The sequence below is a fragment of the Chironomus tepperi genome, unplaced genomic scaffold (genome assembly GCF_022539635.2).
Source record: "Chironomus tepperi strain 1889 unplaced genomic scaffold, CSIRO-AGI_Ctep_v1 contig_128, whole genome shotgun sequence".
In the NCBI taxonomy this organism is placed as follows: Eukaryota; Metazoa; Arthropoda; class Insecta; order Diptera; family Chironomidae; genus Chironomus; species Chironomus tepperi.
Window position 1 is genome coordinate 886,371 of NW_027226250.1, and position 25,450 is coordinate 911,820.

Here is a 25,450-nt window from a genome sequence, read left to right on the forward strand (position 1 = left end):
CTCTTAGTCAGCTTATCACGAAGAATGCGAAGTTGGTCTGTCGGCACCGTGACACCGTGACGTGCTAAATTGATTCTCCGTACCATCCCGTGCTACAGTTGACATTAATAATCACAAACAAACAGCATTTGCTAGACCATCACGTGAGGACCGTGACACTGCGATGGCGGCACCATGACAGCTGATGTTGATTCCCCATCCTAAATTGATTCTTCGTATTGTGCTGCGAGAGACGATGTCTGCATAGCATCATACTCCACAGTATAATCACAAACAAACAAACAGTATCTACTTAACAGTCACTGGTCAACCATTTAGTTCTAACTGCCGAATAAACACTCCTCGGTCCTAATTTGACTATCTGCCATTAAGCCTCCATTCAATGTCTCACAAAGTTGAATCAACAATCAATATTTATCAAAACAAAATTTAATTCCATAAAAAATTCCGTCATCACATCCGATTTTAAAATTTCTTAATCTCTTTGTAACTATACAATGTTAATTCCCCTTTCGTCAATTTGTTATCAATCCATTCATAAAAGCACGAAATCCTTATCAAGAAATATAAAACAAAAAAAATTTGCACTCGTTGCGCAAGTTAGGCAAAATTATGGTTTTAAAGCCTTCATTAATTCAATGAAAATCTTTTGTTTTTCACTTGAAGCGACTAAATTATCACAAAACCGTCTTAGTCTAGTGGGTAAAATGAGATTAGTATGATGTGAAGTACTTTGGATATTTTTTTATGAAGGTAAAATTAAATTTTGAGTGGTGACTGAGCAGTTTTTTGACTATATTTGACTGTCTGATTTGAAAGGGGTCGTTCTCTTATTACGTATAGGAAAGTGAATCTCATTTTTCATTCTGAAAAATGCTCTTTATTCTGTTACCTATAACAGGTTAAATCAGATACATCGATTTGCTAGCTGTTGAAAAACTTTAAATCCAAGATTTTTTGTCATTTAGACCAGTGGTAAAAAAACTTCAAGAAAAACTTAAGTCCTTTCGTTGTCCCTTCACTAAAATGGCTTGAAAATTGGTTTCTTACCTTAGGGAGGTGGAAATGGTGCATTTATAAGCTAACTGTGGGACAAAGCTGCTTATTACCAGGTCGGTACACATTGAAATATTGCCATCAAGGCGTAATAGACGGCAGCATAGTTAGGACCAAGTGATATCCACTAGGAGAAAACCGCCAAATTTGCAAATTGACAGCCGATTGTTTCTAAATTTACGGCTGCATCGGGCTTGATTTTATATTTTCGAAAAGAACCCCAGTTACGGGTTTTTTGACAAATTCTAGCTTTGTTCTTAGCAGAGCTCGAGGTCGATTCGAATTTTATATGAAATCAAGTAGCATTTTCCATACAAAATCCGTGTCGATTTTAAGCACTGATTCTTATTCAAGACTTATTAAGAATCACAAAAATAAGCAGTGCTTATTTATATTATCAAAATTTTAAAAAAATCCAATTTTTGATACCAAATATATTTCTTGATAATTTTTTTCCCCAAAAATTGATTTCAACAAAATTGTAATTTTTATAACAATTTTATTAGGAAATAATCTCATTAGAGCTAAATATTTTTATCTCCAAGAGTCTCTTGGCTTACCTCACGTAAAATAGCGATAAGTACCAAAAAAAAAAAAAATATCAATTTTTAATTAATCGCAACATTTCAAAAGAATTAAAAATTTATGACATTTAAGTGAGAATAAAAAAAATATTAGACGACGCTATCTCCAGCACATAAAGCAACAAAATATAAACTTTTTCATTTATTCATACAACACATCACTTTACATTACATAAATCGTCAAACGAAAACTTTTTTCACTCTCTTCTTTTTTTAAAAAAAATGAAGAAAAAAAAGTAAAAAGCAGACTCAAAACTGTGTGTGGAAAAACTCTCAAAGCTCCCATTGCATGCGCATGTAGTTGTGCCTTTTTTTTGAATAATTTTTTTTTCTTGTTCCGAAATACAAAAAAAAACGTGCGCACACATAAATCGCGCACATTAAATTATAAAATTTGATTGGATATTTTTATTGTGTCTCCCCACTACACACGAATATATGAAAAAAAAAGTGTATAATTTTAAATGCTTGATGGCAAAAATGTCTTGAAAGTAGAAAAAAAAAACGGGCAAGCATGTGATGTGAGTGAATATAAAAAATAAAAATCACATATGAATGTCGTATATGTCGGTCTTATCATTTATCATGCGAGAAGCTGTAAATATACATATTCGTATGTGCCATTGTGTTGTTGTCGTGTCCAATATAAAAAAAATATCATCTCAAGTGCTTCGCAAAGAATAGCAAGCAAAAACCAACAATTTTGCTGTTCAGTGCTCGATTTATGGCCAAAAATTGTTTGTGTATCCATACCGATACAGTCATAAATGTAAATTCATTAAAAATTAAAGTTTAACGGCAGCAAAAAAAAATTGATGAAATTGTAAATTTATTCGTGATTTTTCTTTATCAACAGCGCTGTTCCTTAACGAAAATAAATAAAAGAAGATGTTTAATATCAGAAACCGAACGCGGACCGCGTTTAACGTTGTATTGGTACGTAACTTTTATGTTATTTAAATGCTTCGCTATCTTTTATTTTATACTTTTTTTTTTTTAAACATACCTATAGCGGGAGTTTCAATACGATACTTTGTAGAGCGCGTTTTAGTTCAACTTGCCGTTCGGTCGAAAACGCATCGAACAAACTGTTGCGAGAGGCGTGAAAGATTATAACAAATAAAAAAAAATAATAATAATAAAATAAGTTAATTACAATCATCCATAACCATTAAGTGTGATGTTGATTGTTGGACTATTTAAATTAATTAATTTAAATTAATTGATTGACATTATGTTATTTATGTATGTCTACCATGCAATATTGAGACAATAGTGAACAACAAATTTGTGAACAATTTAATTAGTAATTTTAAAAAAAGACAATAATTTTGTTTATTTGTGGCGAAAGTGAATAACTGAATAAGGAGGATAATTTGTGGACAATGATGAATTGGAGCTTGATTTAAATGTAATTTAATTATTTTAGTGTGATTTTTTTTTATTGGCGCAAATTTTCTTTTAGTTGTGAATTATGGTTTTTTAAAATTTAAATGTGACATTTTAAAAATATTTAAAAGAGCTTATAAGTTGATCTTGAGATGTATCGTCAAAAAACTAGCTTGAATATTAGACTTTCAAAATTTTTGTAATTCAATGGTTTTAAATTCAATTTGAAACTTTGAAATATAGTAAATTATAGTCTATTGAATTCATAATTATAGATTATTGGATCCATGTAGAAATTGTTATTGATCATATTAAGCAATAAACATCAAATATGTAATAAACAGTAATAAACAGAACTTGAATCGGCTTTGAGGATTATTGTTTCCATAAAATCCAAATATGCATAATATCGCTATAAATATTCTCAAATTTTGACAAATTGAAAATTCCAGTAAGTTTAATTTATTTCAAATTTGAAACAAAAAATTTTGTTAAATAATTAAATTAAATTCTTAGTTTCAAAGTTTTAAAGTTTAACTCTTAAGCAATTCTGCAATTATTACGATTTACGATAATCTAAATTAATCAGAGTTCGAAGTCGACTCGAATTTCACTACAAATCATACACAATCTGAGTCGACTTCGAAGTCTGAAATTAACTAGTTAGGCGCCTATCATTGAGAGGGAATAATTTAACATTAGAATTTCCGAAAATTTTCACTGCGCACTTTTGAAAAAAGTTCGTTATTCTGTAAAGTAGTTCCTTAACCATATTCCCGAAAAGCACAATTTAGTCACTTAGGCGTTGCATGATGTCATTGTGTTGCTCGGGATATTTTGCGAGATATTATATTAATTACATTGATGGGATTTCATAATTGAACATTTGAACATAGTAACTGAATCCGTCAAAAATTTATTGAAGCTAGTCGAAAGTTCACAATTGCTTGTTTCCAGCAAGTAAAAAGAAAATCACAGTTACTGAATAGATTTACGCTATGCTATTGAATGCAAATTTGTAAACATTTTTGACGATACATTTGTGATTTTACGATGACATAATCAAGGCTCTGACACTTATTCTTAAATTGTAAAATAAAACTCCCGAATATCACAAATCGGTTAATTATTTCAAAAATCTAGCACCAGGGTGGCATGACTCTGGTTATTCACTCTAGCGATTAATTGTTCTCCAGACAGTTATTTCTCTAACTTGTCAGTCACGCCACCCTGGTGCTTGATTTTGGATCGATTAACCAATTTGGGCAATACGGGTATAAATTTCATTTTCGATCAACAAAAATTGTAGAATTTTGTTAAAATTGTGCAGTTTCAGATGAATACCCGAGTGAACAGAAATACGTTAATATCTAGTTGTTGATTAGTTCTAAAACTTTTTTTGTCCACTCAGTATGTCTAAGCCTTGCTTGTCAATCACATTTTAAGTAACACTGATCCACTTGCTGTATTAGTTTACATAACAAAATCACTAAATGATAAATCCAATCAATAAATAGACTAACGACTTTAGCAACACAGCTTAAGCATCGCTGTCTACACAAAAAAAAAGTTTCATTCACAAACATCCAACCATTTAATTCACAATAGAACACAAAAAAAAATTCATTGAGAATTAATTAAATAGTCATTGCTCTACTAATCATCACTCTCCACATGTGAGTATGGGAGAATCTAGACGAGAATTGAATGGCAAGAATAAAAGTATATAAAGAACATGCAGCATCCAGCCGAAAAAAAAAATAAGAAATAATACAAGGAAAAATCGATAATATTAAAGTTCGCCTAATGCCTGCCACAAACAAACGTCTCCTCTCATTTTCTTCTCATTCATTTCCATTCATCCCCCTACAACTTTAATTACGAAAAGCTTTATTAAGATGGTAGAATTTCTTTTTTTTTTTCCCTTCTCGTCGTCTCTCTTTCTCTATTCACAGGGAAGAGGAGGCAGACATATAAGACTAAATAGAAAAAAAAAACACACTACGATGTCTGTGCGTAAAAGCGAGCAGAACGATTTACGAGCAGTATTTTTTTTCTGCTTGCTACTGCTACTTACTTTGGCTCTTGTTGTTTCTTTTTTTTTTTTGACGAGAACGAGTGAGAACGAATAGTGCAAAAATTTCATTGAAGACATTTCTATTTTTGGGTTAACAGGCTAACATGCCTCCACGTGTTGATTTAAGCATTTTATTGTTTTTATGACAGCGGTGTAGTCAGAGGCAGGATGAGCTTGTAAATGGGGAAGGGGATGGAGTTGGAAATTTTCATATACTTGGATTAAAGTAATCAATGTCAATGTCAGTGACATAATGTGGTTCTTGACCAGAGTATAGTGAATTTAGGAAAACTAGCCCGAGTAACTTGATGTGTGCAAAATGGGTCGAAATCAGCCAACATTTACATTTTCGTTAAACCTTACGGCGTTTTACCGTCAGTACACTAGCGACTACTCCTAACAGCCAATGAACAAATGTACCTTAACAAGCGTGTTTATAAGCGTGTTTAAATTATACTCTCAATCAATATAATTAAGCATGCTCAATATTGAGAGCACACTCATTAGCATGCCCTTTGTATGTTCGAGATACGTTGTGCCGCTCGGGCCAATGTCTGCCTAAAAGCTAATTATTGATTCTTAAGATAATGACTGTAAATTAAATTCATAAAATCACAATATTTGGTATCAAAAATTTCCTCAGTCAGGGAATTAAGCTTATTTAGTTTTGCTACAGCTACGTAATCTAGTGCTTTTCAGACTATGATCTACAACGTACCATAATGTCTCCAATATATTACGCTATATCAAAAAAGGAAGATATCTGATCAAAATTACGCAACATATCTCGAGCGGCTTAATGTGACGAATCACACTCACCGGAAAATGGATCAAAATTAGGCTTTCCAGAAAACCCGGTTCCGAAAGATGTTCGAGACTTGGGGCGGGACTTTCTCGATTTTCCCGGCTCCAATATCGAGAAAGCATATTCAATAACGTCAGGACTACTTTGTGTCTTGAATTTGAATTTGGATGTTTTGATTAACGCTCACGTGCAGTCAGACTTAACCGTTAATACTGCAACATAGAAGTGCTCTAGCAAACACGTTGTGCTACTCGAATGTGTGATTTGCTACTTTTTACTCGAAATAGTTTGAGATAAACCCTCACTACACCCTGAACCTTATCAACCAAATCACCCAACCTGTCTTCACAACTAGTACTTGTAAATCAATATTATTTCATAAAAAAGTAAATGAAAATTATATTGAGAACTTGTTCATGTTGACAAGTGATTTATGGACGATAAGAAGAAATAATTTGTATGTTTTCTCAACTGTGTAGTTCCAAATCAGATCTACATACGTTGTTGTGCCAAAAAACCAAATTTCTACCTTGTTTACTTACAATATTCTCTATTTTTTTACCTTTAAATGGGAACTTCAATCACACTGATAAGAGGAACGAAAGTTAACTAGATTGACAAACATTTTACTTTAAATTGAATTTTATGTAAATTGATAAAGAAGTACACATTCGATAAATCAAATGAAAAAAAAATAGAAGTTATTTTAAAATCGAACAAATATTTACATTGAAAATATTTTAAAAAGTCCTCTCATGAAAAATATATTAAGTCGAACAACAAGTCAGTCTTCATGGTAACTGATAATGATAAAAATATGTATTTTTTTTGGTAATAAAATTTTTTCTGTGTTTCAATCATATTTATAATATCATACCGCGCAATATCTCAATAGTGCCACGATTACATGTAAACAACTCGTGTGAAACGTACCGCAACTTAGCACCAGAAAAATTTTCATTTTTTTTATTTTACCACGCTGACAAGTTGAACGATGATTATGAAAGGCCACCAATTGAATATTCTTATTGACGTTATTGACTAGAAATTGTCAGAATTAGGTGGAGTCATGAGATAATATTGGCAAATTAATTGGCTGCCCGAGCGACATAGACTAGGGGAAATAATCCTTATAGATTTCTTATAGACTATGAACTTTATGAGACTTCCAAATGGAGCCTTGTGTCGCTCGGGCTGTTATCTAAGAATTTTCTAATGGTTAAAGAGATCCAGAATCGTATTGGGTCAGTTTTGTTAAATCCCCTCTCTCCACCTCTTTTGAAAAGATCTTCAAATCAAGGGTTTTTCGGAAAAAATCGTAACCCTTATCATCCTCTTATTACGATCCCCTTTCTCCCTCAAAAAATTCTGGATACGGCTGGAATCCAGACATGTAGCAAGTTAGATTTTTAGACAGGAATTGTTATGAAGTAATTAATACTTATCCCGAGTAGTACAACGTATTCGGTAGGGCTCTGCAACGTCTCTTTATTAATGTTTAGATGCTAAGTTAGGACTAATTCTTAATGGCTTATTTTGATCCATTTCGCTGTATTGTGTTGCTCGGGTTTATGATCCTGCCTGAAAAGGCGAATCTCCCAAAATCAATTCCATTCTAGAGTCTCGTGTAGAACTCAAAGTCGATTGAGATTTTGTATAATAAATTTGACTCAACTGCATTCAAAATCCTAGTCAACTTCGAGCTCTGATCACGTGGATGTCCAGAAGTCTTGTCAAAGTTAATCTTAACATTCAGAAAATTTTGTAGGGACCTTATAAAATTCACTAATTACATTCAGCGAAGGAGAATAGTTCGGTACTCTGCAACGTAGTAATTGAATGTTCCCACAAAATTTCTTTCTTAATTTCACCGTGATTCTCTCATTAAGCCACAGTTGAAATCAATAAATACCAATGATATATAAAGTGGACGAAAAACAGCGGATATAAAGTTTCAGAAATAAATACTAAAAATTTACGACCCAAAAAAAAAAAAAAATAAGAACAACATGAAAAGTATTAGTTGTCAAGAAAATATTGCCAAATCATTCAAAATTTCGTCACCTCTCGACTAGATGTGAGGTGGAGCAATGACTATTTATGATAAGCTAAGGCGCCCGTTATCAGGTCTGATTAATTTCCATTTTTTTGTTATATTTCAAAGGAAAAACATTCATCTTTCGTGGTAAAGTGAAATACAAGTGCGATAAGGAAATTTTCAAGTTTAATTGACGTTAATACGAGAATTATTGTGCTGTTTAAAATAAGAAACTGATATCATTCGATAAGTATGAACTGAAATAAACTCCGCATCAACTAAAAAAATATAGAACAATTTGACGTAGTCATAAAATTATGCCAATACTGATGGTCGCACAAAGTGCAATAAAAAATTTGAACAATATTTGTGAAAGTAGTGATATAAGTGAACAGCCTCTTGACTTTACCATGTCAAAATTTAAGCCATCATCACCAATGAAGCATCCATTGTATCAGCAATACTTCGGCAACAATAGTGACATTCCATCCGACCGTAGCGAATGTGATGAGCAAGGTAAATTAAATTAATTTGATGGAAATTGTTGAGTTGGAAACTGGGCGGTATTACACATGATTGTAAATTCTCATTTTTTTTGTGTGTTGATAATTTGAAGGCTTATTTGGAGGTATTAATGATACTTAACGATATTTATTGATATTGATTATTTGGTTAATTTTTTAACAGTAACTAACCGTGATTTGTAATTTTTTTTTGAGAAATTTTTAAGCTGGGAGTTTTAAATTGAAAGGGAAGGGGTGGGGCAGATCAGGGGCAGACTTCTCCGGTGGTAGTATGGTACGATAGGGTATTTGCACAACACTAGTACGTTACAATGGCACACTTAGTATGGTAATGTGGTAGTAGCTGTCCAGTACCAATGGTGTTCTGGTGATTCCATATAGTTGTACGATAAAGCTGGATTGGTGCACCGTGCCACATCAGTGGTATACGGTGCCACATCAATGATGCACCGTGTCACATGGTGTACCGTTCTATACCAATGGTGCACTGTGCCGCACCAACATGTCATACCAATGGTACACCGTGTCACAACAATGGTGCACCGTGCCATTCCAATGGTAATAATAAGTGAAAAGCACCAAGTGTGTTTGCCCCAAGCTAACTTCGAAAACAAAACTGTCCACAGCATGTCGCTCATGCGACCCCTTAATTCCCATAAAAATGTCATAAAAAATTCCCAATGTTTCCAACTCATGCAAATTCTTTATATGTAATCCCCTAGTACACAAATGACTTTACAAAACGTTATAACTTACAACATTCTTGCATATTGCGTGACTTTTGATTGTGTCTCGGTCTCCCAAGTTCAACAATAATTGATATTTTATTAAGGCAACAATGTTTAATGAAATTAATTTTAAAAAATTTACATTAGTCTGCAATTCATCAAAGCCAGTCTTTTACGCTTTGGATTTCCTGTCAAAATGTGAACAAGAAAAATTATTAAATTTTTTTGCATAATTGCTGGATGCAAATTTAATAAGAATTTCTGTAGCGCAAAACTAAAAAAAAGGGCTGTAAACTTAGTCTTTATAATTATCATCATCACCATAAAAGTATATCTCGTACGCTCATATACAAATGATGATGATGCAAGAAATATATAAAAATTATTTTTTGAAGGCAGTGAAACAAAGTCTTAGACAAAATTGATTCTGTTGAATTTGTATATTTTTCACACGGCTTCTTCGAAGGTTCTTGTATCATATCGCCCGCCCTCCTTATTCTAAAGCGCATAAACAGAGAAAAAAAAATGCAAAAAAGGCAAGAAACACATCAAGAGAAGTAAAGTAAAGAAACAGAAAAAAAAATCGAAAATTTGCATCAGAGAGGCCTCAATTTGCGCTGCATAAGAAGATGAATGTTGTTTCTGCATGTTCACCTGCAAAAATCCAATTAACTGATATCTTAGTAATTCCTTATGTATATGCAAAAAAACCATATATTTTTGTGTGCATGGTGCACGCCTCAATTCCCATTGAAACGAGCGTAAAGGTCAGAAATTTATGAATATTCAGACTCTCAAGCCTCTCTTTCTCTTTTTTTTTCTTACTTATGCTGATCAAGCAACCTTTATGAGTTTTTCCTTTTAGTCTTTATCCGCAGTCAGTCTGATGGGAAATTTTTTTTTTCATAATTCTTGTTCTTAAAAATGCATCATAAATGCATAACATTAATAATATTAAAAATGCATAAAAAAGTGTACACAGAACATTACATTAAGCTATATAGTTTACATCTCATGCCAATAATAACAAACGGACCTGACATAAAACCAGTTTAATGAAGGAAAAAAAAGTGCACAATTAGTGCACATGAGCTACCTGCTATATCTATTTGTGGAACATACTTTACGCCATAGATGGATATTGCACCAGTTATAAGTGAATCAAAAACGGAAGGTGAGGGACGACAAAATTGTTTACGGGACAATCATATCATTCTGCGATGTATTTTTTCGGTGCATTTTGTTCTGTGGATTATGGGATGTGATTGTTTCTTCAATTTTCATAAAGAAATTGCCAAAAAAAAATTAATTTTAAGTTGTTTGGCCGATTATTTTAAAACATGATTTGCATTTAAAAAAAACCTGTAAAATTTGAATATTTTTTAAACGTTTAAATTCCAAGAATTTTCGACAATTCCGAGAGAATTACAAACATTAAAAATTATAAAGCACCGAACGTGCTATAATACTAGCTACACTTTTCCATATGAAAATTCTTCTCATTAGTCACGAGAGATATTATCAACTGATAATGCTCACAATGGACACAGTAGAGCGAGTAAAGAGATGAAACAGAATATAAGGAGAAATATAAAGAAGACGATCAAGAAGAAGAAATGTGTGCGCGGTAATTACTTGAGGCAAGGTCATGAGATTATTTTTCCTTCTATATTCCAGTATGCAATGAGCATTTATTGCAAGCAATTCATCATGTTGTCTATTAAGATTCTTACATTTTTTTTGAGTTAAATAAGACAACATATGGAAGCTATCGCTTAACTATCTAGTCATTGTACTACATTGTATCTAATATCTAAAACATCTACATGTATCAGCATAAGAAGCAGCCAATTATATCATCACCATTAGACATGAAATAGGATGGATGAAAGTTTGTTGCACAAATAAGGTTTCCGCTTCTTTTTTGCATAAAACTTGCTATTGCTTTTAGAATGAATCCATCAACATGCATATTCGATACAGTGATTTATAAGTGCTGATATGCAATGCCGAAATTGCTTGAGGGAGGAGCTACTAGAATTGTATGTGGATTGAATGAGGAGATCAAAAAGAGCCTTCACGATTTATTTATAACCGCATATTATCATTTATTATTCGATTTTACAGTCTCGCTTGCTTCTTATGATTTTTTTTTCTTCTTGTGTCTTCTTTGCATTGCTTTCTTCATGTGATGGAACTGAACATTCTGGGAAGCACACTAAATCGATTGCGCTTTTATGTTGAATGCATTACATTAACAAAAAAAATTCAGCAAAGTACAGCACACAAAATATCGAAAAAGATTTCATTTTTAATTTGTTTTGTACACATCCAGCGTGTATGGGTAGAGTAAATTCACTTTTTATGGACGCTCCTTATGTGCATTTATTTTTGTTTGTAAAATTATCAAGAATTTCATTTTGCATGTTAAAGATAATATGAATTTATTCAAACAAGTAATTCAATTTGTATGTTTGGATGGAATGTAAGTCTGTGAAATAAATTACATCTTTACGTATCACCATACATCCCCTTCATCTTCTCTCTTCGTAATGGTAAAAGTCATTAAAACAACAACAACAAAAAAATTATGAACGTTATGGTAATTTCTGTGTACAGAACATGAAGAAAGAATCTCATTCGATGTCTACAGAGGCAAACGCCAATAATTCTTCAACCCTGACTTAACAATTGCATATTTTTTTGCTTACTCTTTTCATTATACGGCTTCTTATGACCGCGATGCAATGCAATACATTTTCATTTTTTTTCTTATTCATAATACACAGTAAAGGAACAAACGTTCATCCACTTCTTATTTAATTTTTTTTGTGAAACGATTAAATCACTGTGTGAGCTTTTTGATGCTCAGTTTGGACGACTTCAGATTATGATTGACATCTGATGATTCCTTATGTTCTTGATATTTTGTCAAAGAATAAGAAATCAATCATAAATGATGTCTAACTAGGTCCTGTTTGAGTTCTGTTGTTGTATTTGTACATTTTGAGTTCGGAGATGGTAGGCTGTAAATTTACCATTCTATCCTGATTGTGGAGATGTCACCTTTCAGGAAAGGTTTGGATAGGCTTTTAATTTATCCTTTCAAGCACATATCCCACTAAACGCGGTGCATTTAGTGGTAACAGGGGATACTAAAGGTATACATTTTACATTTATTCAACTTCGGCTTGGGCTTCTCAATCCCCTTTAGGACGTCTAACTAGGACGAGAACAGAAAAAAATATGCTCCAGAAAGCATGACTCTGACTTGGTGCCAGATTCGGTTTGAATTCAACACCAGGTCAGAGTCACGCAAGCTTAGTGTCAGATTTTGGATGAATTATTCAACTAACTCAGATGTGCTAATCGGATTTGTTTGTCTTCAAAATTCTGAATCTCGAGAAAAAGTATGATTCAAAAAGTATGCCGACACACAAAATTTACATAGATATGTGATTAAATGCTTCAAATAAACGAGGCTTGATTTGTTTAGAATTGACGATTTCAATGTCGACTCTATTCCATATAAAATAAAACTAAATTTTAATCTTGACCTAGTTTCGGTCAAAGAAATGAAAACCCTTATTCCCATCATTCGTGAATAAACCCCATCCAAGAACAGCGTCTCTTAATCTTCACTAAACTTAAAAATCCTACTCGTTTCTCAACTCTTCATGTTGTGCATTAATATCACGGAGCAATTCAGAGCACATGAAAGGAGTAAGAGAGATGAAAAAACAACAGCAGAACGTGCTTGATCGATTGACTTTTTTTATTCGCTATACACAAAATAATAAAATTGCATATCATATGCAATGGAACTGAAATAAAAAATTATATTTCTACTGAATAATTTATATTTAAATTGCAGAATTCAATTCCACTTAGTAATGATAAAAAGAATTTAATTACAAAGTATTTAATACAGTTTTGCATGTTAATTATTATCGGAGTGAATGGAAAGTAATAAGAAAAAAAAAATTTGCGTAGAAAAAAGGTTGAAAAAAAAAAAAATATTTGCAATGTAAATTTTTCTTGGAAGTTGCACAAAAAAATGCAGCAACAATTAAAGGCAAACGCATTATGGAAAATTGTTAATTACTCGTTTGTATGCCTTTTCGCATGTGCTTTGCAATATCCCCATCATTCATATAAATTCTTTCTTGACGGCAATGTATATTCGCATTTTAGATATCCAATTCAGCGGGTCGACCAGTCTAGTATATGCAATTTGCTTGCTATTTTAATGATAAATTAACATAACAATTAAAATAAATAAGTTAAATAATAAATTTTTACATATCGCATATTTGCTTCTTTCCACTTACGAACAATTCGTCTTGGACTTGCAAGCACACGAAAAGGCTATAATTAACCACTTAAATGTTTCCATGAAAATAATTAAATAAATCAAATGTGTGTGGTGCTTTTGCCAAGTCTAAATGCAAAAATGTATTAATTTGAATTTTTTGATACAATTTATCATGTATGTGCATCAATTCAGTGACTTTGTTTGCTGAGTCATTGGATCTTTCGAGTTAAGATTATAATTATTTTTGAGGGTATTATTAAAATTTAACCTTCTGGATGTATTTTATTTGCGAGAATTAATTTTGAATACTATGTAAATAGCATGTCTAGCCACTTGTTAGTAATATGCTAATGGATTTAATTCATTGTGGTATTTAGAGCAGTCAATGTGATTTCTTAGAGGGAATGGGAGGTGACAATCACTTTACTATGTATCTTATCTCTACTTATCAACGTTTTTTTTTGAAATCTTAAATCTAGTTCCATTCAAAGCCATAAATCATATACAATTACTAGTTTTCCAATTACCTAATCGAATAGCAGCAATTCTCGAAGGAGGAGAAAGAGTCGAGCCTCCAATGTCTTTCTATAGCTTCATTCTTGCTGGTACTGTACAGTACAGGTGTACCTCTTTACCGAGCCTACCATTACACTGTTCCAGTGGTATTGCACCATACCACACAAGAGAATTCAACCCCTGACTACACCCTTGATAAGAGATATGCTATAGATCGTAAAAATGAAGGAGTTTAAAGCAGAGTATTCTGAATTTTGCAATCTTAAATACAGCCCAACATTATAAAGATAACAACTTTTTTTGAGTGTTAAGTTTGACTGTTCTAGATAAGCTTATCATATTTTGCCCTTGAGACTGAGCTGTACTTAATCTGCGCAATATCCAAAGGAAATGGAATTAGTCATGATACAAAGCAATTAATACTCAAAACTATCAAAAACTCAAATAACTTAATTAGTGATATATCCCTCAATTAGACTTTAAAAAATTGTTTTCGTAACATTGAAATCAAGTAATTCGTCTTTAATAATGAAATACATGATAATAATTATCATGTGCTTAACATTTGTAATCAGAAATAAAGTAATGTAATATAAAAAAATTTAATTTATAAATCACCTTCGCGTAATCTAAACAACAATTTTTTGTTACGAAATGAATATTCAATGTTTGGCATTTAGAAATCTCAATTTAAGTAGTTCATAAATTTATCTCTATATGTGGAGCTTATGACACACATTTATTTTCATATCAAGTAGTTTGCGAATATTTAATTAATTATATTTTATTTATATAGCTACATATCGTAATGTAGATTTATTATAAGAGATGTTTAGTAAATTTATATAATGTTGATTATCATGTTGATATAATGAAGATCACCTTAGTTATATGGATTATGGAAGTGTTATATGGTCAATATTACCAATTCAAATGCTTATCAGTCCGTAAAACCTTGAAGATGGTAAATAAATGATGGTCAGAAAAAAACAAAATATTAGAGAAATAATATTATTCGAGAGGCACTGATGAATAATCATCAAAAATCATCATATCAAGAAGAAATAATATTTTTTTATAGTGATGACTTCCTTCGTTAATTAAGCTCAGCGCATGTAATCACATATTTTATTATTAAGCCAAGTATTTTGGATTTTTTTTGGATATGATTTATGCTACTTGTTTTGATGCTAATGATGATGATTGTGTAATGTTTCTTTTGCGTTTGTCTATTTGAAATCTAATTTTAACACATAATTCCGAAAATGTAAGAAGAGTTATGATACCTTTTACTTGAAAGACATAACATTTTTATTATTTTCTTCACTTCCATTATAATTAAGCAAATTTATCCACTAAAATTCTTCTTTTTAGCATGTTTTTGTGGATTAAATTTGAGGTTCTTTGACATTTTGTCTTGTTTCTAGTGGACTGGGAAGTTTTAAACAATTTTAAGTTTATTATCAAATGAGTTTAAGTCAGTAAAGTCTTTAATCAGCTCATACAATCCTTACCTGGATCTTAGAATCAAAACAAATTTGAAAATATTGAAATTAATCAAATTTTCCACTTTTATCAATTTTCTTTGCTTATATTTACTCTTTTCCTTTCAGCTTAGATCTTGGTGCTTTAGATTCCTTCTTTTAAGATTCTTTAGCTTGCTTTTAGCTCTCACTTTGACTAAATTTACTTAAAAAGTCTTAAAAATGCTTTCACTTGAAAAACTGTTCGGATTAAAATCTTCGATCAACTTGAAGTTGACTTCAATCTCAATGATGCAATAAAATTTGAATTTCTAATAACCGTTATTAGATTTTTTAGACTTTAACTACAATTTAAACTGCATAAAGCTATAAAATTAGTGAAATTAGTCTTAAATGCGCCTTTAAAGTCTGTCATATTTCAACCTGTTCATGTACATGATCCATGAAGTGCTTTTTAAAAAGACCAGAAATATTTTACATCTCATAAAATTTTCCATTCAAAAAGTCAACCAAAAAAGATCGTAAAATATCCGAAATTTTTCCTTAACAAAATTCTCGTCAGTTCATTAAGATGGGAAAAAAATTTCTTTCTCTTTCTCATTCACCATTTAATACCCTTTTTGATTGTATTAACATATTTTTACACGTAACATTCATTTATGAATAATTTATTACATTTTTTTTGTGTTATTTCTTTTGTAACTACATTTAAAATATATTTTAAAATTATCCAAAAAGTGTTTTTTTGTGAAAGAAATTCGTATAATTGAATATGCGTTTTTCATTTCAAGCATTATTTATTTTGAAATATATTTTATACACTAGCTATTATTATAAATTATTATAAAAATTCAGCCTTCATCGCAAAGTGTTTTTATTGAAATTATTTTAAAATTTTACGAAACATAACTGAGAAATTTAAAAGAAAAAAGTGGAAAAATTAATTACAATTCGTTAAAAAACACTTGAGTCTCTTTTTTTACTTTTAAATGTTAAATTGTTGGCATTCATTAAGCAAAATGGTATAATAGAGATATTGAGGCATCAGCAGAAGCAGCATATATATGCTCTGACGTACGAGAATAATAATCATTTCAACTATTCCACCCACCACTCATAAGCAATTATTTTATTTTCCATAGAAAAGCAATAAAGAACGTCTTGTTGCTGATTATTTCAAGAAAAGGTGTTTGATAATTAAGCGCATATTATAATCAGAGTAACTTTTATGTCTTTAGAATGTAGTTTAGTGTCTTTTAAAGTTATTCTGGTTTATATCGCTTTGATAGCAAATTGTTGGTGTCTTAACCTCTTAGATTAACTTGGTAACGCTCATGACTTAACTTATAGTAGATGCATTTAGCGAAGGTGGTCTAATAAAGTCAGGACTAGAGCCTTCTAGAGATGTCAAGAAGAGGGTAACAGGGGGTCCTCTTGATAAAATAAATTATTCGTCCTAGGATCGTAATGAGGAAATTGAGCATGCATTCAGCCATTGGGAGGGGATAGAAAATTGACCCAAACCCCTTCCTACCAACCTCTTCTTTATGCTTTTGTCTATTTTTTGCTATTTTTAAAATTTTACTCGCTAAAAGCCTCACTTTGTCCCTGAATTCTGGTCGTGATCCACTTAGACCCTTTCTTGTGTTCATAAGATCTTAACAAGTTAGACTAAATCTCTAAAAGCTCATAATCAATCTCAGTACAACACTAACTTCATCTCAAGACAAAATGACAATTGTCCACATTCTCCTTCTCAACAATACAAGGTTCAGTCCGAGCATCCCCATCATTAAAAATGGAAATATAATATAAAAATATGTACATTCGCATACGTATACAAGTACAAGAGAGAGTGAACAGAACCTGAGAGAAACCATAAATTTCCATCATTTTTCATACATCAGCATAGCATAAAAGCTAGAAGCGAAGCAATTTCTCGCTTCTGCAATATAGTCATAAGAAAACATAAATCATATAAGCAAAAATATAGTTGCTTGCCACTATACAGAGTTAGAAATGAGCAAGCATACTTATGTATGTATGTACATAAAGTATAACAGAACAAAAAAAAATTGTAAGCAGGAAAAAAAAAGTTATGAAGAAAAAAAAAAAAATTCTTCAAACATACATACAGCAATCTCCATCTAAGAAGATGCGGGCATGGAAAATTTTTTTTTGCTTCTCATTTAAAATCTGTATATGTACATACACAAAACAAGTCCCTGGGTGAAAAACTTTTCTTTTTTTTTCTTCTACTTCCCATATTTTTGCTCCCCCTATTTTATTGGTTTAAATTTTCGAGCCAATCTCTTCTGATACGAATTTTTCTCCATCCCCATAACTGTATAAAAAATAGCAAACAGTAGCAGGAAAAAAGAATCATGAGCCCCGGCAACATATAAAAAAAAGCCGAAACAAATATGAATATATGATGAGGGAGAGAGAAATGTACTGGCAACGAATCTCCATTTCGCACAGCACTGATTTACACACCAGCACAAACGCTGCGTGAATTGTAAACATAAAAAAAAATCTTTTTCGTCGTATGCTGGATACGATGTATATTTTTAAAAAAAAGGAAGCATCCCTTAACACACATTCATGACTTACACACAAAAAAAAAGACTTTTAAGTCCGTTGAAACTGCCCCCAAAAAAGATTTTAAAATAATGTGAGGGAGTGTTGTGGCATAGCTGATAAGAAGACGCTCCTTTTGGATAAATTTACATGAAATCTCATTACATTGTGCTGCATCAGAGTCTCTCTTTTTTTTGAGTATGTTCAATTTCTTTTAATTGGATCGTTTATCTCATGAAATTCCATCATGCAAAAAAAAATTCATTTTCAGTCTCCACTTTGCTCTCTCTCCACCAAACTGTGTACATTATGAAAATATTCTTTCTTTTCTTCTTCTTCCTCCCTCTTTTTTTTTTGTTATACGTGAGTTTTATACTTTTTATGTGTTTTATGCGATCGATAAAATTTTCAATTTGCGCATGGCATTCAGCATTCAAGGCAGTGTGTATTTATGTAAAAATGAAACAATAGAAATATGCTGTATGGCAACAAGGTATAGTGAAACGAGCTCAATAAAGACAGAATATACAATTTTTTTTTTCTCTTCTTTTTTAACATGCAGAGGCGATGTTGCTCGCATAAGAAGTCTCGCGAAACATGAAAAATCTTATAGCTTGGTCAATTTCTTTTCCTTTCCCTTGATTATTGTAAATGCATTGAGCAAGTTAATAATATTACAGTTGGTTCCTCTACATAATCTTATTATTTTTATAACAACAAAAAAAAATGTGAAGCAAAGAAATTTTCATGTCTAAGAAGCATAAAGACATGATATCTCTCCTCTATATTGTCTGTACTACAGAAACTAATCAATATATAAACAATATCACATCAATAGTATGAGATGAAGAAGAACGGTATTGAGCAAGTTGTGAAGTCAGTGAGGATTACTGTTGATTCTTGACCGATTGTTAGCCTAGAACTTGAAATACTTCTGATTTCTTCCTATGGAGCACTTTTGAAGGCAATTAAAGCTCGATTATTGGTAAATTCTTCATTTTCGGTACTAGAATTGTTCAATAGGTTATAAATCATCCAGATTTGTTAATGTATATGCCCTATATAATGATTGCACAGCTCATGTATCTTCTGATTCTAACTTCATCATTCATGACTCATATTGTATAATTCTCAGCTTTAGTTATTAAGCTGAATCAGAAAGACACATGGCGTAAAAAGGCTGAACATTCAGAATTAGGGCAACATGATTCAGACTAGATTCGATGAAATTCCTGCCCCAGTCCAGAGTCAAATCGGCTTTGGACTGGATTTTCGATCAAAATCTGCACCGTGAGCTTCCCAGTAAGAAGCTGAAGTAGCTAAATCTTCTGAAAATCATTGGACTCATTATGAGATTTGAACCTGAGGAAGTTCAAATTCATCACCAATTTTCGAGAACCACACCTTGTCATCTGACCTATCAAGGCATATTTTAGCTTCTTTAACCATTTGATTATTGACCATTTTATTTCGATTAATAAAAGCCATTTCACTTCCTTTATGAAAACTGACAGCTCAAGTTGATAATATTCATAGAAATACTCGAAAATAATTAAACACTCGGACGTGATTTTCAACAGGAATCAACAATATTATGCAGTGGTGGACAACCTTTGTGCCGCGACACACTAGTGTGGCATCTAAAATTGTTGGAAATGCAACGAATAAATTCTATGCCATATCCAACTTCAGTCTAGGCTTACCACCAAGGTGTGCCATAAAAAACAAAAAGTTGGCCACCACTGATGTAAACAGATAACAAAAAATCGAATTTCGTTTGGAATTACCTTAAAATATATTTTTGGACAGCTTGTACCATGTTACCAAGAATTGATAATTAAAATTTTGTGTTGCTTTGCATTGATATGGATAAGGAAATCGCTTTTAATCAATTGACGTAATTCAATAAATTTAAAAAAATCAAATGTCATTAAAATGACTTTGTGGATATATTTATATGACTTGATACTTCCTTTCATAAATTATCAAATTTATTAATTTATTAATCCGGTGCTACATGCCAAAGTGTTCATGATGTCACACTTATTTTCCATAAAGCTCGCTCTAATTTTCCTGTGTCAATGACCAGATAAAGAAGCTCATTACAATGTCCGAAACTAACCATCATTTTTTTGATAACATGAAAAGAAGAACAAACGAAAACTTTTTGTTGTTGTTGTTGTCTCTATGAGACATGTGATAGCCATTCTTATCATGGTAAAGAGTAAATACAAAGGATTTACTATTTATATTTTCGGAATTTGATTTTGACGTAATTTTACGTTCAATAGGATGAGGTGAATGAGGGAGGTGGGCATGAAGAATTTTTGGGAAATTCCATTGTATGTACACACCACATATTCAATTCTCATGAGCGTGCACACCGGATAGTCCGAAAAACAACAATCATCTGTTTAGGACGGCAGCAGACACATAAAACATTCCGTTTTATTTCTCACCACAGAAGATTTCTTTCATTAAAGTTGTTTTTCCTTTTCATTCTCTTTAACCGGCTCATTCACTTGACCATCATCGTGATGTGATATGGTTCACTTTTTTTTTTCTTATACTACATAGAGTATTCCTTCTTATTTTTGTTGTTATTACTTCTTATTATTATTGTTGTTATTAGTATTATTGTACATTGGCTGGCTACAAATATTGGCTTTATAGAGCATCGTGATGATGTTGTTGTGCATGGAAAATACTCCATTCACACATATATTCTGTGTGTTTTTTTGCTTTGTACTTTTTCGGAATCGAATTTATGGCGATTGCTTTTACCACAAAAGGGGAGGCAGGCTTGTCTTCATTATTATTGTGTCATCACATAATTTTTTTCGTCATCAATCCTCCCACCATTCGTTCTCACAATTATATTATCGTACAGTTAACACTATTCAACATATTTCTGATGAATTTTTGCATGCGATGACTTGAATGAGCTTGAGTGAACGATATTGAAGGAATATTAAAGTATTATAGTGTGATGGAAGTCTGGACATGGAATGTTATGAGCATTATTCAACATTCTGAAAATTCTCAGACAGAACTGGATTAGAAATGGAATTTTCCAATTTTAGATTGACATGGGAGGGATGTCAAGCAATGAGCATGCATCCATGGTACACAATTATCACCACTGTACCTAAATTTGGTCTCTTTGCCTGATCATTCCAGCTTTTTAGCCTTATATATAGTACAATTTAGTCGCGAATCACTATTTAGGCCAGTTGTCTTCAACCTGTGTGTCACGGCTCATTAGTGTACTACCATAATTTTTTTGAAAAGCCATGAGTGGTATGCCAAGTGTAGTTTCAGCCGTGACTTAATAAAAAGTTTCCCATTACTGATTTAGACACATCTTAACACATTAATGACATTGTATACTGCAATAGACACTTGTTCACTTCCTCTCCATCATATTTATTGCTTTTATGATTTTCAAAATGAGAACTTAATTTTCTTTCATTTTTTTTATATGTCAACAACAGGAAAAGGACTGTCAGATAATGAAATGATGGCGTGGCGACAATTACAATTAAGTGCGGAACAACATAAGCAATTAATGCTATCCACACCTCAAACGGCATCGCCAACGAGTAATAGTAGCTTATTGACACTCCAAGATATGATGTTGAGGCATCAGCAACGTTTTGAAAAGAGACGATTAAGTGAAAATGATTTGGATGCTGACATTAAGATGCCAAAATTAGCACCTATTAGTAGCATCAACACATGTTCATCAGCGTCGACATTACCATTATCATTAGCAAATATGAGTATGCCACTTATGGTCGATTGTATGAAATCGCCATACAATTATGTTGGTGATTCACAATCATCGAATGACGCAGCAGCGGCTGCAGCATTTGGATCTTTCATCAATATGAGTCATAGAGAAAAGTTACAAAATCAGCAATACCTTGATCGATTGCGGCGTATGAATGAACGCGGTAAGGAACGTTTGGCTCGCAGTCGCGTGAATTTTGAACCGAGCAATGTCGCTAAGACTGTTCGAGAGGAATTGGCAAGTCGAAAGCAGCGATCCGTAAAAGGTAAGTTGGACGAAATAATATAAAAAAAACAGTCATGAATTGAATGAGAAAATACTTTTTCTTGCAAGTCACTGTTGACATCATGCGCGATTTCTGATTTAATTTCTTTATCATCGGGATTCTTTTTTTTTCGTCAAATTAGGCACTTGCTTATTTAATTGAGTGTTTAAGGATTTTGGTTTTAAGGTAGAGTGTTATATAGGGGAGTGTGACATTTGTAGGTGAGATGAGAGGCTTTTGGCTATACGAATAAATGGCAATATTTAACCCGTTATTAGGATTCTTGATAGAAACCAGTGGTGGACAACCTGTTGTTTTTCGAGGCACACCTTAGTGGAAAGCCCTGTCCGAACACGGCATATGGTTCATGTCACTTTAAAGCCTCATCACACAGGTTACTAACCACTGATTAACCAAGACATCATACATGTCCATCCAATATATCCTATAATATCATATCCCATGCCATCTTGTCAATTCCTTGATTCTCAATTTTCCACCATTATTCATCGCTTTATTATCAAATAGAATCATCAAAGAGATGGGAAAAAAGTAAAATTTTCACACAAATCTGATTTGATTCTCATAGATTTCTTCCTTTCCCTTCCATTACATTATAGAGTATATCCATCAAATTCACTTTTATTTAAATTGTATTTTCATCTCAAAATGAAATTGAATTCAATTTTTCTTTTGAAGTCATTTTCAATTCTCATTTTATATTTTCTCCGGTATAGTATAAATGTATTCTGGTCAAAGCCAGAAGCATTGATAACGGCGGCATTGTTGTTATTTAAAAGAAGGATAAAAAACATAAAAATAAAATGGGAAAAAAGGGGTTCCAATAGAAAATTTCGTACACAAATATTTACCCTTATCAATTGAGCTGTAAAATGAATCGAGTTAATGTGATTTGATTACGAACTGATAAAATGCGATTTTATATGCGGCATACCCTCCGATTATTGTTCGACAATTTTCATTCTACAAAAAAAAAATCATTTAAGGTAGGGACACGATAGTGGGTGGATGACGATGAAATTTAAAATATGGCTGATGCTTAATGTAATGGCATTTGAAATATTTTTCCATGTCCTTGTCATCAAGTGGCATTTTCATCAACAATTTTCATTCTTGCTGTTCCACAGTCCCAAAATAGCAACTTTCGAAACGCACTTGAACGCACAAGTTCCATCTCATATTATGGATGGATGAAGAACAACTTCAATTAATCATCCATTTAAATAGAATGACCCTCCAGAAAAAAATCCCAATTTCAGACACAACACAACAAAAAATGAAAATCTGTGAAGCATTTGTTTGAATAAATAAATATTGAAAAGATAAATTGAATAACTAAACATCCGATTAGCTCCCTCATACGCATTCAAATTGTATAAGCATCAGGCATTCTTAAAAAGAGACGAAGACGAATTCTGGTCAAATAAAAAAAAAATAGAAGAAGAAGAAGAAGGAAAAGCGGAAATCGAAAGGAGAGAAATCAACAACAGGCAAACCAATTTAATTCCAATAAAATCACTTGAAGTACTTACGATTGACTGTAAATTTTATTAGCAATTCTGCGGAGAAAATGGGTAGATGGACATTTTGTCTGTTGTTGGGTATACTTACTTATTAGTTCTAAATTGACTCGAATTTTGTATTTAAGTCAATTTTGAGCTCTGGCTTACTTCCTTCGCTATTGCCATTTTGGTGTCTAAGCATAGTGGAATCTGGGGTATTATAGGTGAACCTGCCAATGTGAGAGTAAGGACTTCGTGGCAGAGTCGCTAGGAAACACATAGAATATCTGTAAGTACGTGGGTGCGATTCCTACCACAGAACGATCTCTAAATCATTCACACACAATGATCACGATATTATAGCCATCGGTATGTTGTATGTCACCTTACCTGTTAGACAACTCGGTATGGAAATTAAGAAGCAATCTAGCCTAAAACAGCGTGACTCAAGTTTGAGTATAAGATAAGTCCGATGTATAAGATCGGATCGTGTTGAATCAGGTCCCAATCCACAGTCACACTAGTCTTGTGCTGAATATTGTGTCATTTCTACACCATGTGCTTTCGGGATTGTACACAAATGTTTTAATACCCAATAATTTTGGACGTCATTTGTGAATGACCCAAAGGGATGAAATGAAGAAGAAAAAGACAAGAAAGTCAATTTTTCGAGTTACATAATAAGTGAACTGTCCCATAACATAAATCTCTATGTTTATCTCCTTAAAATGCGCCATATAAGAAGCTATTGCCTTCATTAACTTCCATTAAATTCTACTCCTCTTCAAGCCTTTTACAACAATGAAACGATAGAGTGAGAGAGTATAAAAGTTCATAAAAAAATAAAAAGGTTATCTATCATCACACATATGTTTTATATGTTCACAAGCTTAACCCTTTCTTGTTTGCTGGTCGCAATGTCGGGGAGATTTTCGTCTTCAATTCTTTCTAATACATTTATTGGGGGTTTTTATTTTTTTTTGGTTACATACAACAATTTGAGGGGAGCATACAACACTTTACTTGATTCTATTCTACATGGAAAATCCATTCATGGATGAACATTTGAAAATGTTTTCTCGCTTGAGAAAGTTTTCTAAATTTTTTTTACTTCTTTTTTTTTTTTCTCATTCATGTCCCTGATTTTTGAACATTTCGATATGGACCGTACGAGTCGTTGTCGAGTGGATGTATGCAAGTAAATTAAGTAGAAAGTGTGAGATCATTTGGACAGAATATATTTTTCAATTTATTTTGAAGATGTTAGTCCTAAACACCTTATAAAAAATTTACTAGGAACAATTCGTTCATTTATCACTCTAATTTACAATTTTCTCCTTTTTTTGTGTGTCCTTTTTCATTCTATTTTATGTCTCAATTTACAATGTGCTACAACCTACGTGAGTTCATAAAAATAAAAGATTTTTGAATAATACAGCAGACAGAACAGAGAGAAAAATGAAAGTTTTGAAAAATAATCAATAGCTAAATTCCTTTTTTGCATATACTGTACAGGAGGATTGTTCTGGTCAGAAATGTACATACAATTTTGCAAGAAATCTCCCCTACTGTTTCACTATTGTGGCACTGCTCTTGTTACAATTTTCTATCCATTTTTATCCTACAATATATTTTTATAATTCGATACACACAATGACACATGGCAATGATTAATAAAACTGTGAGAGGACATAATGGACTGGGGTCAAGCGCTTTCAATTCAGAAATAAAAATAAAAGAACTCAAATCTTTCCATTACCGCCAACACTTCTT

General features: G+C 32.2%; 1 protein-coding gene across 3 annotated transcripts in view; it reads left to right on the forward strand.

Annotated features, from left to right (window-relative positions):
• The first annotated feature begins 588 nt into the window (after window positions 1–588).
• LOC139087654 (protein nubbin-like) overlaps window positions 589–25,450 on the forward strand; it is a 40,844-nt gene continuing 15,982 nt past the window's right edge. The window contains exons 1-5 of one of the 3 annotated variants that reach the window (XM_070636525.1): window positions 589–753; window positions 2,497–2,576; window positions 2,653–3,051; window positions 8,076–8,465; window positions 21,591–22,154. In XM_070636525.1, the coding sequence (XP_070492626.1) occupies window positions 8,267–8,465; window positions 21,591–22,154 (763 nt within the window). In that variant the 5' untranslated portion in view covers window positions 589–753; window positions 2,497–2,576; window positions 2,653–3,051; window positions 8,076–8,266. Of the gene's footprint in view, window positions 754–2,120; window positions 2,410–2,496; window positions 2,577–2,652; window positions 3,052–8,075; window positions 8,466–21,590; window positions 22,155–25,450 lie in introns of those variants that run through there. The other 2 variants (XM_070636528.1, XM_070636527.1) reach the window with 2 other exon arrangements.